This window comes from Dasypus novemcinctus, chromosome 22 (genome assembly GCF_030445035.2).
Source record: "Dasypus novemcinctus isolate mDasNov1 chromosome 22, mDasNov1.1.hap2, whole genome shotgun sequence".
In the NCBI taxonomy this organism is placed as follows: domain Eukaryota; kingdom Metazoa; phylum Chordata; class Mammalia; order Cingulata; family Dasypodidae; genus Dasypus; species Dasypus novemcinctus.
In genome coordinates this window covers 20,870,529-20,890,864 of record NC_080694.1, presented here as the reverse complement: position 1 = coordinate 20,890,864, position 20,336 = coordinate 20,870,529, and the positions used below count along the sequence as shown (strand labels likewise).

At 33.7% G+C, this 20,336-nt stretch overlaps 1 protein-coding gene across 1 annotated transcript; it reads left to right on the top strand.

The window, feature by feature from the left end:
• The first annotated feature begins 19,079 nt into the window (after positions 1-19,079).
• On the top strand, positions 19,080-20,033 carry LOC131275275 (olfactory receptor 5V1-like). Its single transcript, XM_058285106.1, has one exon. The coding sequence runs from the start codon at positions 19,080-19,082 to the stop codon at positions 20,031-20,033; it is 954 nt and encodes a 317-aa protein (XP_058141089.1).
• Positions 20,034-20,336: the final 303 nt, after the last annotated feature.

The following is a 20,336-nucleotide window of genomic DNA, read 5'->3' as shown; positions in this document are numbered from 1 at the left end:
TTCCTTCTTTTCAATTTCAATTTTTTAAAGAGTCTGAGCATGATTTTTGGTAATTCTTATCAGAATGTTTGGTAAATATTACCTTGAATATTTCTGGTTTCTATTCATTTCCTCAAGCTGATAATATTGATAAGTGTGAAGAAAATAAGAGTCAAGCTGAACCATTTTGCGAAGAATGGGAAAGTTATTTTTTTACTTTAATTTTTATATATGCTTCTTTGTTTTTTGAAAGATTCTTAGGTTACATAAATGTTACATAAAAATATAAGTTTTTTTCTGTTAGCTACAGACAGTCAAGAAAATATCTGTGACATCCCTAACTAGATGTAAACTTAAGGAACAGAAAACTCAGGGACTTTCCTTTTAAGGTTTTTGATTACTATTCAATCTCTTTATTACCTACTGTTCTTTTGAGATCTTCTAGTTTTTCATTAATTACTATAGGAAGTTCGAGTGTTATTAGGAATTTGTCTAATTGTTATTGACTAATTTGCTGTCATTAGCTTGTTTAATGCATCCTCATAATCCACTTTATTTCTATGAATTGGATAGTAATATCTCCATTTTAATTTCTGATTTTATGTGTGCTATCTTTCTTTTATTTTCTTCATAAGTTTAGCTATAAGTGTTTTTTGTTTGTTTGTTTAATTGATGCTTTCAAATAAGCAGATTTTCTTGTTGATTCTTCATTAAGGCCTACTTTTATATTTACTTGAATTTTTCTATTGTAACATTTTGCATACATTCTCATATTTATTTTAATATATTTTTCATATATTTTTGTGGTTTCCATGGTGCAAAAATTTAACATCCTAAATCTGAAAGAATCACATGTGGTTTGTTAGCAACTTAACTTCAATGGCATACACATACACTGTTCCTATACTCCTCTATCCCCTACATTTTGTTGTGCTTGTTACAAATTACAACTTTATACCCTGTATATCCAAAATCAGATTTATCTTTACTTTTATGTCTTTTCATTTTAGAACATGTTAGAAGTGTGAAACTGGAATGATAAGTGATTTAACCAACAATCTTGATTTGCTTGAGCTTCCATTTTATCCAGGCAGTTATAAAGAAGAAACAGAGGGAAACGGAAGCAAGCTGACATACCAATAATCCTTTGTGGTGATAATAAAAATAAACAATAAAAAAACCTGTCTTAGCCTGGGAGGAAGAACTGTGGCAAAGATTTCAAACTGATACCAGCAAATTCTGCTCCTCACCAGACAGCCAAAACCTTACATCAACATGCTGCATGCTAATCAACAAACTGTGCTTCAAGGATACCCTGCTCAAACAGCAACATAGCCTTATAGTACATGGAATGCATAGAAAGAATGTAAAACTTATACCAAGCATAAAACATCTCCCACTTATTCTACCCCATTCCCCCATACCTTCCCTTTGTGTCAAGCAGCCATATAAGCTGCTCCCTCAACTCAAACTTTTGGGCAAAAACCTTTTTGGTGCTGCTCCTGCATTAATGCAACTTTAGCTCAATAAACTTATTCTGCACCCCCTTTAATTATGTTTGTCTTATTTTCAACATAACAGTACTTGGTGTACTGAAATGGGACCTGAAGGTGGATGATAGGATGATGCCTCTGATACCCAGAGAGGAGCAAGTTACCTGCAGAATCTTTTGTGTTCCATCTTCTCTGGGATTGTCTCCTGTCTCACCCAACAAGCCCCTCTCAAATCTTTGAACTCATACTATGTTTCATTTGAGGTCAAATTCCATTTGTTTAGCTAAATTCAGGTTGGGACCTCTGTCACAGCCTCGATTTTTGGCCATCATTTAAGAGAATTTTATTCTATTTCTGTTTATTTTCTGTTTCTCTACCATCATGGGAATCAGTACATTTTTTATTTCTGTACTTCTCTGTTTCTTTGCTTTATGTCTGTTTCATGTATATCTTCTTACCACTAAATGATAACTCTAAATTAGCAAATAAAAATTCTTAAGAAAGCTCTATTCAAATTGCCTAAAGATAAGTTAATACTCTTAGAGTCCCAAAATTGGAGAAGCTGAGTTTTTGGTGCTCTTTAAAATCTTCTGTCTACTTCCTCTGGGCTCTAACTTAATTTAACTCCCCTTCTTATATAACAAGATTTTCCAGATCCTAATGAAGATTCAATAGGACTCATAAAGAACTAAATCTTATCATTCAGATTTTTAAGCCTGGATACTCAAACATTTTCCAATTAATTTAATGGACTGCTCATAAAAGTGAAGCAAAAATTTAGATAAAACTATTTGGAAAAGCAAAGCAAAATTCCCTTTCAATACATTGCAAATTAAAAATCTTATAAGAATAATAGACTATAATCCAAAATAAATATTTTAAGTGCCCATTATTTATGTGTTCATAAATAAAAATAATTCATTTAATGAAAAATCTCTCTATGCTTTAATAAATTAAATTTCTATATATGTAATTAAAAAGATTTAACAAAATTGTAAAAACAAAATATCTTCATAAATTTCAAAATTTGTATAGAATTAAATTGTATACATTACATAAATTTCCCTGGAAACAGTGAAATAGACTATTATATGAGCAATTAACCCTTGTTATAAAAATTGTATATTACTGTTTTAAAATGCTTGGCTGTCCATGAGTCAGCTGGGCCCTGAGCTTCAAGGGACATGCCACATCTACTCCCCAGTTCATTGGACACACCCAGAACAACCAACAAGGACGTGAGGATGGGCAACCACAACACCAAGGAACCAAGAGAGTCTACAACTATAAGCATGAGGGTCCCATTCATCAACCATCCGGAATTCAAGCTTATTCTCAATTAGAGGAGGAGTGGGCATCATCATCCCAGAATATCAGGATTAGGAATAAACTATGGACTAGAGTGGATTTACTGATATTCTATTATAGATTAACTGTGATTATAACAATTGATGAAATTATATCATTGATGTGGAGACAGTGGCCACTGAAAATGCTGAAGACAGGGACAGGGAAAAGGAAGTGTGATATAGGGGCATTTTTGGACTTGGAGGTGTCCTGAATGCAAGGATAGATGCAGGACATTATATATTCTGCTGTAACCCACTGAATGGACTGGGAGAGAGTGTAATCTATAATGTAAACTATAATCCGTGCTGTGTAGCAGTGCTCCAAAATGTACTCATCAAATGCATTGAATGTACCACACTAATGAAAGAAGTTGTTGATATGGGACAAGTGGGTTTGTGGGGAGTGGGGCTTTTGATTTTGAGCACAATTTTAAGAATATCATTAAAAAAGGTTTTATAATCTTTGGAGGAAAAGAAAAAATATTTCTAGCACAAACTGTAATTGTTTCTATTTTATTCAAATATAATCTGTATGTTTATACAGCTACTAATTAAATAAGTTAACATATTTATAAGATCTTTAAAATAATGAAAATTGTTTGCACTTAAGAAAATTAAGTTAAAAAATCATGTAAATCTGTCTTAAAGTGAAATGACTAATTTTCACAAAACAGAATAGGGATGTAAGATGAGACACTAGAGAGAACTAAAGAGTTAGTGGAAGAGATTCACAGTCAATGATAAGTAAAATCTAATAAGCTTGTTTAAGGCACTGTGTTCATTTCCTAAGATAAAATAAATGGTTTCATGAAGGCAAGAGTAGGACAAGACATGAATAAATATAAAAACTTGTAGAGGAATTGTGAAAGTAAATTTCATCTGTTAAATGTAGATTTTATCTTAAAATGAAAATATCTAGCCTATGTAATTACGAATAGTTATGGGAAGTTTGTAAAAGCATTTTCTAAACTGAAATATTTCTGTATAAATAGCTAATTCCAGGAAATCATTGAGTAGAAATCTAAATTAATATTAATAACAAAAAGTAACTTCATAACAAAGAAACCTGTCAGTTGCCACTTCAATCTGTACATAAAGTTGGTGGAAGGGGAGTGATAGTCCTAATTCCATTAAAAATCTTGTTTTCATAAAATAATTAAGAAAATACATTTTTCCTATAATGCTAAAGTAAAATACCTGTTGATTAGCATAATCTATGTAAAGGTATAAAAGTAAAATGAGGGAAACGGACTTTGGCCCAGTGGTTAGGGCGTCCGTCTACCATATGGGAGGTCCGCGGTTCAAACCCTGGGCCTCCTTGACCCGTGTGGAGCTGGCCATGCGCAGCGCTGATGCGCGCAAGGAGTGCCGTGCCACGCAAGGGTGTCCCCCGCGTGGGGGAGCCCCACGCGCAAGGAGTGCGCCCATGAGGAGAGCCGCCCAGCGTGAAAAGAAAGAGCAGCCTGCCCAGGAATGGCGCCGCCCACACTTCCCGTGCTGCTGACGACAACAGAAGCGGACAAAGAAACAAGACGCAGCAAATAGACACCAAGAACAGACAACCAGGGTAGGGGGGGAAATTAAATAAAATAAATAAATCTTTAAAAAAAAAAAAAAAGTAAAATGAAAGAAAACTACTATAGGTTGTAATTAATAATCTAAGCATCTTTTATTTTTTTTAGATTTATTTATTATTTATTTCTCTCCCCTTCCTCCCCCACCCCAGTTGTCTGTTCTCTGTGTCTATTTGTTGCGTCTTCTTTTTCTGCTTCTGTTGTTGTCAGTGGCATGGGAATCTGTGTTTCTTTTTGTTGCATCATCTTGTTGTGTCAGCTCTCTGTGTGTGCGGTGCCATTCCTGGCAGACAGCACTTTCTTTCGTGCTGGGCGGCTCTCCTTACGGGGTGCACTCCTTGTGCATGGGGCTCCCCTATGCGGGGGACACCCTGTGTGGCACACCACTCCTTGCACGCATCAACACTGCACATGGGCCAGCTCCACATGGTTCAAGGAGGCCCGGGGTATGAACTGTGGACGTCTCATGTGGTAGACGGATGCCCTAACCCCTGGGCCAAGTCTGCCACCTAAGTATCTTTTAAAAAATAAAAAAATTAAAATAATAATCTCTAAAAACAGATTTATTTAAGGAAATTAGGGCCTCAATTATAAGCTCTTGCAGCAGTCACATTTGCCCCTCAGCTCTGATTTATAATTATGTCTAAATCCTTAGATCTTTACTCTTTGTGTAACAAAACTTCTCCCTAGAGTTATTTTAGTACTTAGTATAACACCTAAAGTTAATATTCTAAAATTTATTTCTGAAAATTATTAAGAAGAAGCCCTACAGCCATGCCAAAAAATAAAAAAAAAAAGGTCATAATAGCAGTCATGGGGAGGTAAAACACAGTTAGCTTTACGGCCTGCTCCTTTAAAGGGTTAACATTTGTGGTGTTGCGAACCAGGATCTTGCCCACTTTAAGCAAATGTCTTTAGGGCCTAAGAGAAAAAGTTTTACTGTACATTACTCTTGAGAAACCACTCTAAACCCCAGCACCTACTAAACATTTGTGTTTGCACCCTCAGACTTCTTTTCCAGGTAGATGCACATGGCTTCTTCTAACTTCTTGCTTGATTGGGATGCCCCTATAGTAACAATCCAGGATTAATCAGCTGTTAGAAATATAGATACATGGCAACATTTGGCATCTTTTCTCTCCCCTGGAATATTTTCCCAATCCATAATGTTAGTTCCATCTAGCAATGTGTGTTTTCAATTGTTGCAATTTGATATAAGAATTAGAAGGATTAGCATGAAAAAACTGTAATATTTCATATAGGGATATTTTGAAGTTAATATGCTACTTCATGGTAAAGCAAAATTTTACAAAATATTTCAGTTTTTCTAAAATTATAAGTAAAAATAAAATTTCCTAAAATTGTATTGAAATTTTGTTTTATTATATTATTGATTCTAGAAACATGGATTTTGAAATAAGTGAAATGAACAGCCACAGTCAGAAGAATCACCTCTAGTATTAGTATAATTTAGAATTTGTTGACATATATTTACGAGAATATTTGCATAATAAATAATGCAAGGTGATCTGATTATTGTGTTCTAAACACTAATATTTTTCAAATCAAAATAATATAAAAGTCCATAATTTTTCTTATTTTTGATTTTTTTTTTATTTTTAGCATAAACATAGCATGACATTTTCCATTTTAAATATTTTAATTTTACAATATAGTGGCTTTAATTGCATTTAGAATGTTGTATTATCATCATCAAAACTCTTTCAACACCCAAACTCAAGCTGTGTATCCATTAAGTAATACTTTCTTAATTCTCTCAGCATTTGTACCTATCTCTGAGCAATCATTAACCTAATTTCTATACTTTTGAGTTTGTTTATTTCACATTTTTTTGTAAGTAAAACATACAATATTAGTACTTTTTTTCCTATGTTTGTTTTGCTCATGGCAATCTTTTCCAGGTATATTTTTCAGTCATGAAATTGATGTTCTGATACATTCTACTACATGCATGAACCTAGAAAAGTCCAAAAATTTTAAAGTAATTATAATTACTTTATAATAAGTCAAAATAATATAATATTGCCAGAACTTTCCAACAGAAAAATAAGCAAAAAATATAAAACATAAAAATATAAAAAATTTTTATTATATAAAGGTGAAAATTATCTACCATGACCAAAATTGAATTATATTCAATTTTTATAGTGTTCTATATGGAACTTTAAAAAAATTTAGGTCACTTTTACATCTACAGAGGAAAACTGCAGTTGCTTTGCATTCAGTATTTCCCTTCTGTATGGACTGAATCACATCTTCCACCAAGACCTTTTCAACTCCTCACCCCCAGATCTGTGATTGTAGACTTTAATGTAAATATCTATGCTTAATGACAATGCTCCAAATGTGTTCATAAATTGCAGTGAATGTAACACACTAATGGAAGAAGTTGTTAACGTGGGGTAAGTTGGGAGGTGTGGGGAGTGGGGCATTTGGGAGTCCCTTATATTTTTTGTGTAACATTTTGTGTAACCTAAGTATCTTTTAAAAAATAAATATTAAAACTTTTTAAATGTAAGTAAGACTTCAAAGAGACTATTAGTTAAGGTGAGTCCATAATTAACTAGGGTGGGCTTAATCCAATATTATTAGAATCCTTAGAGTAGAGGAAATACGATGACAAGAAGAGACAGGGAGAGTGACATTCATGGGACAGAGGCAAAGATTGAGTTGTGGATTATTGGCAAGCCATTGACTGATTGCTACAGGAATCAGACAAAGCATGATATTGCTTACCACTAGATTTTGGACTTCTAACCTTCAAAACTGTAAAAAAAAAAAACACTCATATTTGGTGTAATGTACTTCAGAGGTCATGGCAAGGAAGATAACTTCCATCTTGTCTGTGGGGTACTACTGTTGGGTGAAATTTGCTATTTCCCTTTCCAACCTACAAACCTTGTAAGGGCTTTAAAAACAAACTCACATCACATTAGGTCATATATTGCATGTTACTTAATATTCTCAGAACTTTTACAAAATAACAAGTTTTCTCTAACTCATACTATCTGAATGTTTAAGTGGAATAAATATAATATTTATTTATGGATGCTCCATTTATCTCTTTAAGTGTCTGTATCTGCAAAAAATATTTTAGTTATTGATTTTCCACTCTTCTTGTGATTTGTGTTATTTGGACACCATATATGGACACTATGGATACCTAATTGCTACAGATCTTTTGGAGGTTAACCCACTGTGACAGGTTGAGATTTATTTATGAATCCCAGAAAGATAAAGTTTATGTTTCTAAACTAATCTATTCCTCAGGGTGTGATACACTTTGATTGTATTAAATTTAGTGAGGGCCTCTGATTAATTTTACTTGATAAAATCAATGTAGTACTCCTAAATGGGCTGTATCAATAAGGCATAACTCAGGTTGAGCCCCCACCCCCTTGGTAGATTGATTTAAATGGACACTCATTCAAGAAGACATACCAGAAGAGAGTGAGCTCTGTCATTTTTTATCCTGGGGTCCTAGGGAGAGATGACCCATTCACCTGATAGCTTACAGCTGACCTTAGGAAGAGAGCCAAGACTGATACAGGAAAACCTGAAATACAAACAATATTCCAGCTTACAGCTGAGATCAGGAAAAAGCTGAGCCCAAAAAACCTCAAGAGGAAGAGAAAGCCCAGAGGTGAAGGCTGAAAACCAGTATAGATCAAACACCATCTTACTTCAACATGTGGCTGCTGACTTTCATGAGAAAGCACCTCCTATCGTACCTTGAGTTGGACTTTCCATGGTCTTGGGATTGTAAGCTTTTTACCCTAAATAAATACTCTTTATAAGAGCCAACAGATCTTTGGTACTTTGAACCAACATCACTGTGGCAGACTAATATACTTACCATTTGGTGAGGATGTTGCTATATATCAAGGCTTCACAATAGGGTGAATATATATATATGCACTGTGAGTGTCTAAATAGCTGTGGACTATTTGGGACATGTATAAGACGTGGATAAGACATGGATAAGATAGTGATTCTTATGGTTTTAAGGATCCTTGGTAATTAGAATTTTATTTTTCACTGAGTTTCCTTTCTCATTTACAGAGTATACATCATGAATTTTATTTTGTTTGCTAAAGATTGACAAAGCAATATACCAGAAATGGGTTGACTTAAAGAGTGGAATTTATTAAGTTATAAATTTACTGTTCTGAGGTTGTGAAAATATCCCAACCAATGCTTCTTCAGGAGATGCCTTCTCCCTGAGATGTAGCTATGGGTGATTAGGCATGCGCAGGGCACAATGGCATCATTTGCCAGTATCTACTTACGTGGGCTCCATTGATTTCAAATCTGGCTCCTGGGTCTTTTTCTGCCATCTTCTGGGAATTTCTTCTCTGAGCCTCTGTCTGTCCCTGTGAACCCCTCTATTTGTATTCATCCATTTATAAAGGACTCATGTAAGATGATTAAGACCCACTCTGAGTCACAATTTACTGAAGTGATCTAATTAAAAAAACAGTTATATGTACAATAAGTTCACTCACACAGAAATGGACCAATTTAAGAATATAATATTCTGGGTTTCACAAATGACTCAAACTACCACACTCTAACCTCTTGATCCAAAAAAGACACATTCTTTCCATATGCAAAATACATTTATTCCATCACAATATTTCTAAAACCCTTAAATCATTTCAATAACAATATCAAGTAGTCTACCTTGGGGCAAAATTTCCCTCAGACTTTAGACTGTGAAACTGATAAAAATTATCTGATTCAAATGTATAAATGAGAGACAGTCATAGAATAAATGTTCCCATTGCCATGGGGAGAAATTGGAAGGAAAACAGGAGCCACAGGTCTCAGTTCTGAAAATCTGCATTGAATACCACATTAAATTTCAAAGTCTAAGAGTCATCTATAGAACCATGGTCTCTTATCCTCATGTCCTCATGGAATGGGAGTCCCACACTTTCCAGAGGCTTGCCCAGTAGCTATGCTCTCAGCTGCACCCTCATTAAGGAACAGGGTAGTAGCTGAACTCTGGGCCTTACTCTATGAAAACAATGGAGTTATTCCCAGACACTTCAAAATATCTGAGGCGCAGACTCAATACCCTCAGGAAGATGAAGTGGTGGTCTAACTCTACCCAGTCCCCAGGGATTGGGATTCACCCTCTCTGAAACCTGGGGTTGTAACTTCTTTCTGAATAGTGGTATGGAATGCCCTCCCTCTCCAAATGCCAGGGCATACTCACCCTTTTCATACACATGGGAATAGTCAGTGTCCCTGTCTTGGCCCAAGATGTTTTCATTCCAGACCTCGGCTTCCATGGTTCTTCCTTCAAAGTCATTTTTCTTTCCATCTATACCTTTTCTTTTCTTTTTATTCCAGGCTTGCAGTGGTTCCATTCATACAAATCTCATAAAATACTTACAGGTTTTGCGTGCAGTATGCAGGGGTCCCAACCATCAGAGAATGCCTTTTCATAAATCTTTCCTTGATAACTCCATTTTCGATGCTGATTTGCAAGGAAATGGCTGACTAGGTCCATGTTCAGTTAAATCTTTACGTAGGGCACTATTCTCTGTGGAGCTGCTTTTCCGAAACTCAGAATTTTCCAAATCATCAATATCTGGCTTCTTTGTGCCTAGGAGTCTGTTCTCAGATTATATCTTTCCTCTCCTAAGCTACTATAAGATGCAAAGGGAAGTCAGGTCACAGTTTACACATTTGTTTTTAAGTTTCATCAGCTAAATATTCAAGCTAGTCTTTCAAAGTCTGCCTTCCTTCAAACTTCAGAACATGATTTTGCCAATTTCTCAGCCACTTTAAAACTAGGATAATTTTTCTTCCAGTTTCCAATGCTACGCTCATCATTTCTGTCAAGTCTTCATCAAAAGTACCCTTAGTATCCATATCCCCACTAAAATTCTCTTCAAATCAATCTAAGCCTTTTCTATTAAGCACCTCAGAGTTCTTCCAGAAAATTCCCTTTACTCATTTTAAGAGCCCTTATAAAATTTTTGGCATTTACCTAGCAGAACTACATTACCTGTTACCAGTTTCTGTTTTAGTTTGTTAAAGGCTGCCAAAACAATATATCAGAAATAGGTTGGCTTTTACAGTGTTTACAATGGGGGTTTGTTAAGATACAAGCTTATAGTTCTGAGGCTGTGAAAATGTCCAAATCAGGACTTTGTCAGGAGATGCCTTTTTCCTGAGCTATAGCTATGGATAATCAGGTACATGGCAGAGCATAATGGTGGCATCTGATGGTCTCCAATTTTATGAGTTCCTTTGATTTTAGCTTTTGGTTCCTGTGAAGTAATCCAATCAAAGGCCGTAAACTGAATCCAAACCAATCAAAGTCCAAATATCCCAGGAAAGGACCAGTTTAAGAACATAATTTTCTAGGCTCAATAAAAGACTCAAACTACCACAGAAAGGATACATCATGAATTTTATGAAGCATGCATTGGCTTCAAAATTTCATCAGTGAAAATTCTCCCATATGAATCTCTGCCATAGATTATTCCATTCTATGTATATGCCCGTTTTGTTTCTCCATTCATCGATTGATGGATACTTGGATTGATTCCTTATTGTAGCAATTGTGAATAAAGCTACTATTATCATTAGTGTGCAAATGTCAGCTCACATCCTTGTTTTCACCTATTCTGAATGTATTTCTAGTAATGGGATTGGAGGATCATATGTCAGTTCTATACTTATTTTCTTGAAGAATCAACAAACTCTCTTCCACAAATTGTAGACAATTCTACATTCCCCAAAACAGCAAAGAAGTGCTCCTATTTTTCCATGTCCTGTTCATCATTTATACTTTTCTAATTTGTAATAATCGTTATCCTATAAGGTGTGAAATGATCTCAATATAGTTTTGATCTGCATTTCTCTAAGAACTAATGAGACCGAACTTTATTTTTCATGAGATTTTTGACAATTTGTATTTCCTTTTTAGAGAAATGTGTATTCAAGTTTCAGCTCATTTTTTAATTGGGCTGCTTGTCTTTTTATGATTGGGTTGTGTGATTTCTTGCAAGGAACTGTGGCATGTACTTCCATTATTGTTTCATTCTCACTTTTGTCTAAAATGGTAGGAATAACATATCGAAAGGGCATGGGTGTAATAAGCAGGGTCAATGGCAACAACAAGTTGCATTCGGATTATGAAATGAAACTCCAAAGTTAGAAGGTAAGTTGAGCATATCAGATTTTATGAAGTAGAGTCTGTGGAGTAGCTGGATGAGTTACATACTCCATCTCTATGAAAGAAATGATGGCATTTACACCCTGATTCAATCTAGCAGAATAGTATTTTATATTTAAAATGGTGTCCACAGAAGGAATTGTGACCCCTAGATATTAGTTTACACAATAGAGTATAATGGTTTTGGATAACATATTCTGCTGCATTTTCCAAATTCCATCCTCTCAAAAGTAAATTCAACATCATTAGTCATGATGGAAATACAAATTGAAACTGTAATTATCATATAGCTATATATAAGAATACTAATGACAGTGATATGTGTAAGAGAAGTGAAACTGAAAATAATAGAATTGTCAATCAATGATAGAATTAGTAGATAAGTGGGTATATTTCTATAAAATGGAAGTATATAGAGCAAAGAAAATGTACAAATTATGTCTATGTATTAACAACATAGACTACTTGCAGGTAAATAATGAGAATGAAAAAAATAAACAAAAATGCATACAAGAATATGATTTTACTCATCTAAAGTTCAAAAGCAGGCAATACTAACCTAGGCTGAAAGAAGCCAGCTAATGGACTATGGAAAAACATATGAAATATATCCTATGGACTAGAGCTAGCTGTAATATTTTGATGAGGCACTTTCCTCATTTGTAATAAACAATAACAATACATGGTGTTGATGGTGGAGTGATGTATGGGAATCCTGTATATTATGAATGAGGATTTTTTAAGCTCACATATCTCTAACAAAAGATGTGTATGTATGAGTTGGTTATATGTTTACATATGCATATATATATTTATTATTTTTCTTATCTTCCTTTTTTGCATGAAAGGAGGACTGCTACACACGTTATGTGCTTCTTACCATTGATATTTATTTAAAAATTATGTAAATAAATGAATATTAATTTCTAGAGAAATATACTCTAGCCTTTAATATGGCGTACTGTTTCTTTGAATTATTCTAAAATAAGAGGAGTTATAATTTATAGTACTATTATTAATGTAGCGCTTTATTTTTGTGAAATATTTATGTAATCTAAGTATCTTTTAAAAAACAAACAAACAGAAAACATATGAAAAGACATTAAGCAGTGGTAACTCTTCTAGAAAAGCAAATTTAAGCTAACATGAGAAACCACAGCTGAAATAAAATGTGTCAGCAACACCAAAATATTCTTGGCATGTTTGTCATCTGGAACTCTCCTCTAATACTGGTATAAATGTAAAATAGTACAGCATATTGGGATTTTTTTTTCTGTTTCTAATAACCTATACCCATCATATTCCATTGCTATATAATTATATGAGAGAATTGAAAATTTATGTTCATGCAAAAACTAGTGTATATATATTTATATTCACTCTAGCTATGATAATCAAAATCTGCAAATAACCCCAGAGTCCTTCAATATGAGAATGCTTGAAACCACAGTGACCACCAAAAGTTCTAAGGAATTGGAGAGGAAAGTACAGTGGCAAATATGGGGGTATTTTTTGAACATAGGAATTGTCCTGCATGACATTGCAATCAGGGATAAAAGCCATTGTATATTTTGTCATAAACTACAAAATCGTGCAGGACAGAGAGTGTAAACTAAAATTCCAACTCTAGTCCATGGTTAGTAGCAATGCTTCAGTAATTGTTCATCATTTGTAACAAGTGTATCACACTAATGAAGGATATTGGATATTGTTAATGTGGGAAAGTGTGGGAGGGGTAGGAGTTGGGCATAATAGCATCCCTTCTCTCTCTCTCTCTCTCTCTAGCTATACACACACACACACACACACACACACACACATATATATATATATATATTTAGGAGGCACCAGGAACTGAACCTTGGACCCCTCATCCTCCCATGTAGGAAGGAGGTGTCTAATGTCTTGAGCCACTTTTGCTCCCAACCTTATATTTTTTATGTAACATTTATGTAATCTAAAGCTAATTGAAAATAAAAAATATATATATTTGAAACAAAAAAGAGAAAAAGCCTACAATGGAACATCCTATAATATAATACTACTCATCATTAAAAATGAATAAACTTTCAATACATTTTAACTTAGGTATATCTTAAAGGCAATAATTTGAGATAAAAATATATGACCTTATTTTAATGGCAAAGTATAGTGAAGAAGAACAGCATTCTATTTGCCAGGGTTTAGGGTGGGAAATTAGTGTGATTAAAAATAAGTAGTGGGGAGCGGACTTGGCCCAGTGGATAGGGCGTCCATCTACCACAGTGGAGGTCCGGCGGTTCAAACCCTGGCCCCGTTGACCCGTGTGGCGCTGGCCCACGTGCAGTGCTGATGCGTGCAAGGAGTGCCATGCCACGCAGGGGTGTCCCCCGCACAGGGGAGCCCCATGCGCAAGGAGTACACCCCATAAGGAAAGCCGCCCAGCACGAAAGAATGTGCAGCCTGCCCAGGAGTGGCACTGCACACACAGAGAGCTGACACAACAAGATGACACAACAAAAAGAAACACAGATTCCCGTGCCGCTGACAACAACAGAAGTGGACAAAGACGATGTAGCAAATAGACATAGAGAACAGGCAACTGGGGCAGGGGGGTGGGGATGGGGAAATAAATAAAATAAATCTTAAAAAAAAAATAAGTAGCAACAGGTGATATTTGAAAAGTATTCTATATCTTGCTTGTGGAGGTGGTTACAAGAATTTATACATGTGTTAACATTCATAGAAAATGCAGTCAAAAAAGTCTTTTTTATTGCAATTTGATTTAAGAATAATTTAAAAAAATAAAAAGAATAGAAAAATGGAGAAAATTTACCTTCTTTGTATATAATTTTTATTTCAATAGTAATTTTACTAATTAAATTACAATGATGATGGTGATGATAATTTTAATAAATCCAGGGATTAGAGTTCTAACAATACCTTCTAGGTTAGAAGAATCCAGAATGAGCAGCAGCTTGAGGCAAGTAATGAATGGGAAAAAAATTATGGAATTATAATGAACATTTGATTTTTAAAATATAGAAATATAAACTTTGACAGTTTGGAAAATAACTGTACAATGAACTGATTCTTTTGCTTTAGATGAGGCTCATGTATCACCGGTCTATGAAAAAATGTTTTATTTTTATTTTGTTTGATTGATATCACCAATAAAATCAAAATATCATTCTCAAAGCCAAGCATAATGTCAACCTTAATTTAACATTACAAATATTATAAATATACATATGTAAATTAACATATTATACAATAGCACTTGCCTGTCTAAATACATTATAAAATATTATAATAATGTATGCTACATTAATAATTAATAGTGCTATAAATTATAACTTCTCTTATTTTAGTTAGAATAATTCAAAGAAATGCCAAATCATATTAAAGACTAAAGTGTATGTTTCTCTAGAAACTAATATTCATTTATTTACATAATTTTTAAATAAAAACCAAATGCAATGAATGTACTACGATGGTGAAAGAGGTTGTTGATGGGGTAGGAGTGGGGTGAGGGGGTAGGGGCTATATGGGGATCTCATAGTTTTTGAATGCAACATTAAAAAATATATATATCAATGGTAAGAAGCACATAATGTGTGTAGCAGTCCTCCTTTCATCCAAAATAGAAAAATAAGAAAAAATATGTATACACATATATAAACATATAACCAACTCATACATACACATTTTTTGTTAGAGATATGTGAGCTTAAAAAATCCTCATTCATAACACAGGATTCCCATACATCACTCCACCATCAACACCATGCATTGTTATTGTTTATTACAAATGAAGAAAGTGCCTCATCAAAATATTACAGCTAGCTCTAGTTCATAGATACATTTAATGTGTTTTTCCATAAATCCTCTCCTTATTATCGCCATGTATTAATATTATACCTTTGTTATTGTTCATGACAGAACATTCTCATATTTGTACTGTGAACCACAGTTCATCATTCATCACAACATGCAGTGTTTTATACATTCTTTTTTTTTTTTTTAATTTTTTTATTTTTTATTGACTTTGTAATAATATTACATTAAAAATATATATGTGAGGTCCCATTCTTGTATAATACATCCAAATTTTACACTCTGTGGCTCTGTTCGATCATGGACGTGTGCTGTCATAATTTCACTCAATTTTCAAATGTTTTCATTACTCCAAAAAGAGAAATCCCATATTTTCTTATAACCCCCTCTTTTTGACCCTTAGCATTAACATGTTATTTCTTTGTCAATGATGCAAAAATATTACAATATTACTGTTAACTATAGTCCATTAATTGCATTAGTTGTGTTTTCCCCAAGTATCACCAAATTCTTAACACCTTATAATACTGAAATATATTGCTTCTAGTTCAGAGAACATTCTTGTTTGTACTACTAACAATAGTTTGTACTACTAACAATAGTGATTGTACTACTAACAATAATCCTCATCCATCACTGGGTTCACTATGTTATACAGTCTCTAGTTTATCCTCTAGTTTAAATATTATACATAGACTTTTAGTAATACTTGTAATGAGGTTCACTGAGAAAATGCATCAAAATTTGAAAGAGGTTGCCTTAGTTAAGGACTGAGTGGGAGGGGTAGGGTTGCAGTGAAAATTCTGGAACATAAATTTTTATGTATTTATGTTGTGTTTCATATTTTTAAATTTTAAACAATTATATTTGAATGGATGTAAAAAGCAAGTCCTGATATAGAATGTAAAAATGAAAAGCAACCTCCTTGTCTATCAAAGTTTTATTATAATAAAGACAATACAAAGAGAATTCATTTTAGTAAGGTATCAACATTGGATGCTATGAATTTTAATTTAGTGACATATATACTAAAAAATAAGGATTGCAATATAATTTGGTACTTTTTTCTCAGGGGTGGAAGCATCAGTGTAGTATTTACAAAATAGGTATTTATGATAAGCTATGGAAAATGATTAAATACAGGGAAATCTTTGGGAACCAGATTTTCCAATATTGGAAATAAGAATTCTGAAAAAAGAAAGGAGATATACGGAAGTACGCATGGATTATCTTATTGATATTTAATTGGAGTTAGGAGAATTGGTATGAACTACTGACATCTTAAAAGATATATTTAAGTGTGTGATTTCAAATAAAGTAATTAATTTATAATTATTTACAAGGTCATTGGTAATCCATGCACTGCTGGAAATAAAGTTACAAATTACAGGTTAAAATAAATTCAAATTCCCATTCATTTGGACATTAAGGGCTGTAACAACATCATTTTTCATGTGCATGGTAAATAGTACAAACAATATAAAAGATTGCAATAATATGTTAAAAATAGTTTTAAACTTTTTCTATCGTAAAAATGCAAATTTATAGCAAGTAACTGGGTTTTATCAAGAAGAAAAGCATATTCCCTCCAGAGTTCTAACTGTTGCATACCCAAAGGGGAAAAGGGAGCATGATACAAATTAAGGAACAAATTCCAATATGAACACTCTATATAAACGAGGAGTTAATTTGTCTTTACTAATGCATATTTTTGGAGGGATTATTTTACTTTCATCTCGTTAAAACCTCATATCGGCAATGTCATCTCTGAAACTAAAAAAGGCAAGAAAATATTTAGTTACATTCTGGACTGTCTAAGTTAAAAGAAAGTGCTCTATTTTATCTGTCAATAGTGATACCAAAAGTTTGACTTAGTAAATGTATATACTCATAGGCACAGTTTAGGGAAAATCTATTGTTGTTCATGATAAATGTTAGTCATATAGCATCATGTAGAACTCACCTCTGTGTTCTTATTGACTTATTTCTCATACTTGTTGTTTAGAAAAAATAAGTCAATTTTGTAAGTGTGGTTTTAAAGTTAAAGGAGCACTTAATATAAAATGTAATGTGTACTGCCTCTAGATTTTAATATGTCTTGCAAAAGGTGCTTTTAATTTCTCATATTCAGTATTCTTTTTCAATGTATTAATATAATTTATACACCACTTTGCAGAATCTTGGCTATTTAAGAATTAAGAATTAATGTTGCAGATATTTTAAATTCTATCTTTCCTTATTCACTCAATTAACAAACAAATTCTCATAGAATAACGTTATCTAAGCATTTTGTGCTTCAGATAATAATTTTCTTTAAAAAGTCCAATTATTTACAGTGCAAAACAGAAAAGAGTTTATTTTATTTCAAGTGAGGAACAATGGTTTTGCTGTTTAAAGAAATCAAAGAATAGAAATAGAGCCATTAAGGAAATAATAATAACATCTTCAAATTAATCTCTACAATTCATTTTTAAATCTTTCTGGGGAAAAATAAAAATCCTAGTAAAAATAATGATTCTATTTGTTTGAAGAAACCATTTGCATACTTTGTGTGTTTATGCCATGCATTTTATCTGAGTCAAGAAATCATGAAAAATTTCTATGAGATAAAATAAATGAGGGGCAAGGAGTGATGTAGGAGAACCAGAGACTTATTTTGACATTTTACTATTTTTTTCAGTTTGAATTTTCTATCATGCACTTGTGTCTCTCTTTTTTGTAAATAATAGGTTTTAATTTTAAAATAGAAAAAATTTACATAAATATCAGTTTGCCAACCTTCAATTAAATGAATCATTTTTGTAAATAATAATAAACTTTGTGAGGATTTGGACTCTTTTAGAATACTGAAATGTTATTAGAAAACTAAACAAGAATAAATAAACCATATGTTCTAGCATATATCGATTTTAAGTGAAATGTGATCAAATACTTAAATTTAAGGGGAAAAGCAATTGATATATATGCAAACTAGTCTGCTTCTTACAGGTTTCACTTTCAGACATTATAAACAGGTTTTTATTTATATTAAATAGGCTTAATTTAATTTGTATTGCTATGCCTTTTGAAGATATAAAAAGTTGCTCTTTTAAGTGAATATGATTTTGAAATTATAGAAGTATTGGCATATTTATTCTTTCCAATAGAATCACTTCGACAAACCAAATTATACACAATTCATTCTTTCTCTGAAGAATTATGAATCCATCTTTCACTCTGTGCTGCTAGTTGTCAACAGTCATTAAAACTTACATTCAAGGAACAATTCACTTCTTCTATCTTCCTGGAACTTAGTATATAGACAATTCATAAAAGTATACATGCTGTGATAATATCAGACAGAAAGAGGTAAGTACCTAAGCAGGTGTGTGGGGGGTGGACCATCAACTTTCAATGGATTGTGCAATCACAAATGCCAGCATCTTGTGAAAGAAATAAGGGGGGAAATTCCCAAAAAACTAAATGTGTGGGATGTTTTTATCAGTACTTCTAATAATTTGAAATCTGTAGTGAAAATAGTTATCTAATTTCATTCACAATCATGGCCAAACGATTTTCCAAGTATTGATAACCACTAGGATCTTAGACTTTTTATATTGACCTGTGTATATTGGCTTCATTTGTTCCAGAAAGAGCTATGTGGAGAGAACAGATGGATATTGACAATCTCACCACAGTGAATGAATTCATTCTCACAGGAATCTCTGATCTTCCAGAGGTGCGCTATCCTTTCTTTGTAGTTTTGGCTATCGTCTATCAGGTCACTTTGTTGGGAAATGGTACCATTCTCCTAGCCATTGGGACTGAGAAAAAGCTCCACACACCCATGTATTCTTTCTTGGCAAATTTGTCCCTCTTAGACATATTCTGCCCATCAGCTACTGTTCCCAAGATTCTTGAGAACCTCCTGACTGAGAAGCAAAGCATTTCTTTTATTGGGTGTGCTTTGCAGGTTTATTTCTTGGTGGCCCTGGCAGGGACCGAGGTCTTCCTTCTAGCTGTCATGGCTTATGACCGGTATGTGGCCATCTGTTTCCCACTTCGTTACAGCCTCATCATGACCAAGGTGCGCAGTGCCCAGCTGTCATCTGGAACCTGGGCAGCTGGGTTTCTTCATTCCCTTATGCATACAGTGTTCACATTCCGCCTGTCTTTCTGTAAATCCAATCAGATTAACCAGTATTATTGTGACATTCTGCCAGTGGTGGCACTCTCCTGTTCTTCCACATATGAGGCAGAGATGCTTGCTTTAGTTTTAGCAGAAATCTTGGGGTGCAGTGCCTTTCTGATCACCTTTATTTCTTATATCTACATCATATCCACTGTCCTTAAGATGCAGTCAGCTGAAGGGAAGCACAAGGCCTTCTCCACATGTGCTTCCCACCTCATTGTGGTCTCTCTATTTTATGGCACAGCAATATTTACCTATATCCGTCCTTCCTCCAGTCAGTATTCTGCAGCCAAAGACAGACTTATCCCGATGCTGTATGTGGTCATCACCCCAATGTTGAACCCTATCATCTACAGCTTGAGAAACACAGAGGTTAAAGGGGCACTTAAAAAAGTTTTATGTCCTAAAACATGTTTACAGCAAACCAAATCTTGATGAAGAAGTTATTTAGCACTGCTCTTAGATTGAATTCATAGGAAGAACTGGAAGAATTCATAGAAAGAATGTTTATTTCTAGATAGGTATCTATATAGTACACATACCTATGCATATATCAAAATTTACACATACACAACACACACACATATACTTAGAATCGTAGTGCTGTGCCTGTGCATTTAGCTATATCCATATGTACCCATTGCAAAAATAAAATAATATCATCCAAGAATAGCATTTAATAGAGCAAACAGAGAAATGTTAATAGCAATGACATTAGTGGTATAAATGGGTATTTTA

Bases quoted from the DNA above. Each gene is read 5' to 3' on its own strand.
- LOC131275275 (XM_058285106.1), top strand. From the start codon at position 19,080: ATGGATATTGACAATCTCACCACAGTGAATGAATTCATTCTCACAGGA.